This window comes from Hemiscyllium ocellatum, chromosome 28 (genome assembly GCF_020745735.1).
Source record: "Hemiscyllium ocellatum isolate sHemOce1 chromosome 28, sHemOce1.pat.X.cur, whole genome shotgun sequence".
NCBI classification, from domain to species: Eukaryota; Metazoa; Chordata; class Chondrichthyes; order Orectolobiformes; family Hemiscylliidae; genus Hemiscyllium; species Hemiscyllium ocellatum.
In genome coordinates this window covers 36,292,518-36,295,371 of record NC_083428.1, presented here as the reverse complement: position 1 = coordinate 36,295,371, position 2,854 = coordinate 36,292,518, and the positions used below count along the sequence as shown (strand labels likewise).

The 2,854-nt window shown below is 51.7% G+C and overlaps 1 protein-coding gene across 1 annotated transcript in view; it reads left to right on the top strand.

Moving 5' to 3' along the window:
• Nucleotides 1-1,953: 1,953 nt before the first annotated feature.
• yju2 (YJU2 splicing factor homolog) overlaps nucleotides 1,954-2,854 on the top strand; it is an 18,941-nt gene continuing 18,040 nt past the window's right edge. The window contains exon 1 of the mRNA XM_060846226.1: nucleotides 1,954-2,053. Coding sequence (XP_060702209.1) covers nucleotides 2,030-2,053 — 24 coding nt within the window. The 5' untranslated portion in view covers nucleotides 1,954-2,029. The remainder of the gene's footprint in view (nucleotides 2,054-2,854) is intronic.

The following is a 2,854-nucleotide window of genomic DNA, read 5'->3' as shown; positions in this document are numbered from 1 at the left end:
CGAGAGGGGAAAGATATAAAAGAGACCTAAGGGGCAACTTTTTCACTCAGAGGATGGTACGTGTATGGAATGAGCTGCCAGAGGAAGTGGTGGAGGCTGGTACAATTGCAACATTTAAGAGGCATTTGGATGGGTATATAAATAGTTGAAAATGTGTTGCTGGAAAAGCGCAACAGGTCAGGCAGCATCCAAGGAACAGGACACTCGGCGTTTCGGGCATAAGCCCTTCATCAGGGCGAATGCCCGAAACATCGAATTTCCTGTTCCTTGGATGCTCTGATCTCCAGCATCTGCAGACCTCTCTTTCTCCTGGGTATATGAATAGGAAGGGTTTGGAGGGATATGGGCCGGGTGCTGCTAGGTGGGACTAGATTGGGTTGGGATATCTGGTCGGCATGGACGGGTTGGACCAAAGGGTCTGTTTCCATGCTGTACCTCTCTATGACTCTAAGTCTTCTTAGACAAACTAAAGGAGCTGAAGTCAGATAAATCCAGTGGCCCTCATGGCATACATCCGAGGATCAATTGTGGCTTTATTGGTTATACTTTTCCAAAAGTCCTTGGATTTTCGAGAAATACCAGAGGATTGGAAAACTGCCAATCTTGCTCAAAAAGAGAGGGAAGCAAAAGGTATAGGCCGATTATCCTCACATCTAATGTTGGAAAAGTATTGGTATCAATTATTAAGGGAGTAATGGCAGCATATTTGGAAAATCATAATTAACTTAAGCACAATCAGCATGGCTTCATGAGAGGGAAGTTATGCCTGACTAATTATTAGAACTTTTGAAGGATATTTCAACTAGAGTGGATAGAGGGGAACCAGTAGATGTGTTGTATTCAGTCTTTCAGAAGGTGTTTGACGAGGCACCTCACAAAAGGTTAAGTCATAAGAGCCAAAGTATGGAGGAAACATATATCGGCAGGAAACAGTGAGTAGGGAAAAGGCGTTCTCTTTTAAGGTTGGTGACTTGTAAATGCTGGGGTTCCCCAAGAATCAGTGCGAGGATTGGGAATGAAGTAAAGCCAAATCTGCAGACCATAAAAACATAAATGGAAAGGCAGGTTGACAGTAAAACGTTTGGCACATTCTGAAGTTGTCAATTTCACTAATAAATGCAAAAAAAATTCCTTTTTTCTAAAATCTATCTCTAAGGCCACAACTTCTGGGATCAGAAAGAAGAAAACAACTCCAAACAGATTTCACTATCCAGCCTCCACTGGTGAGACAGTTGCTCATGTGGAGATGACTTGACATAGTTACAATGCCTACTGCAGTCAAATAGCCCACTGTAGCTTGATGTCTGGACTGGCATATCTGGAATAGAGCTTTGTCTGTTGGCACCAGGACTGTAGTCGAGGAGGACCAAATCTGTTGGAGGCTGACGGAGAAGGTGGAGGTAAAACATGAGAACATATTTCTACCTTTGTGATTCTACAAATGAATACATGGTTCAGAACTAGGAGTAACTGGTCTCTGTGTATTTAAAATGGTGGCATTCCTTCTTCCAAAGTATGGAGACTATACAACATATTCTGAGTTCATTCCATCAAATAAACTGGCATCAAATGGTTCAATATTGAACTATATTGAATAGAGGATTAATGGATTTGACAGGTGGAGAATATAGCTGAAAAATAAATCGAAAGGCAAATCGTGAGATGGATTTTACAGCGTTTACAGGCAGGTTCAGACTGGATCAGTGGGTGGATCATTTGACCAAAAAATGATCAACTGAAGTGTACAAGGTAATGTGGGAAAATGGGATGATAAAAAAATTGGGGATGGAGACCGGAACTAGAAAACCGGGTCTTAGTCTACCCGCCGGAGCTTGGACACAGCGGCTTCCGGTTTCCCCGCCGGAGCTTGGACACAGCGGCTTCCGGTTTCCCCGCCGGAGCTTGGAGAGCGCGGCTTCTGATCATCGATGAGTGACCGATGTATTAGCCAATGGGAGCGGGAAAGGGCCATGATGTGAACCAATGGGCGTCGAGGAAGGAGGGGGCTTAGTTCAGCAGCTTGTGAAAGATGTCGGAGAGAAAAGTATTGAATGTGAGTGAGTGAGAAAGGGAGAGGGAGGGATGAGGTGAGGGAGATGAGGGGGTGGGGGTGGTGGTGAGGGAGGTGGGGGTGAGGGTGAGGGAGGTGGGGGTGGGGGTGAGGGTGAGGGAATGGGGGTGAGGGTGAGGGAATGGGGGTGGGGGTGAGGGAATGGGGGTGGGGGTGAGGGAGATGGGGGTGTGGGGGTGGGGGTGAGGGGTGAGGGGTGTGGGGGTGGGGGTGAGGGGTGAGGGGGGTGGGGGTGGGGGTGGTGGTGGGGGTGAGGGTGGGGGATGGGGGTGAGGGTGAGGGAGATGGGGGTGTGGGGGTGTGGGGGTGGGGGTGTGGGGGTGTGGGGGTGGGGGTGGGGGTGTGGGGGTGGGGGTGAGGGGTGAGGGAGGTGGGGGGTGGTGGTGAGGGTGAGGGGGATGGGGGTGAGGGTGAGGGAGATGAGGGTGGGGGTGAGGGAGATGGGGGTGTGGGGGTGAGGGAGATGGGGGTGTGGGGGTGGGGGTGGGGGTGAGGGGGGTGGGGGTGGAGGTGAGGGGGTGGTGGTGGGGGTGCGGGGGGTGGTGAGGGAGGTGAGGGTGGGAGGGGTGGTGGGTGTGGGGGATGAGGGAGGGGGTGGGGGTGAGGGAGGGGGTTACGGGTGAGGGAGGGGGTGGGGGTGAAGTTTGGGGGGGTGAGGGAGGGGGGTGGCAGTGTGAGGGGTGGTGATGGAGGGGGGTGGCAGTGTGAGGGGGGTGAGGGAGGGGGGTGGGGGTGAGGGAGGGGGGGGTGAGAGGGGGGGTGAGGGGGATGAGGGAGGTGGGG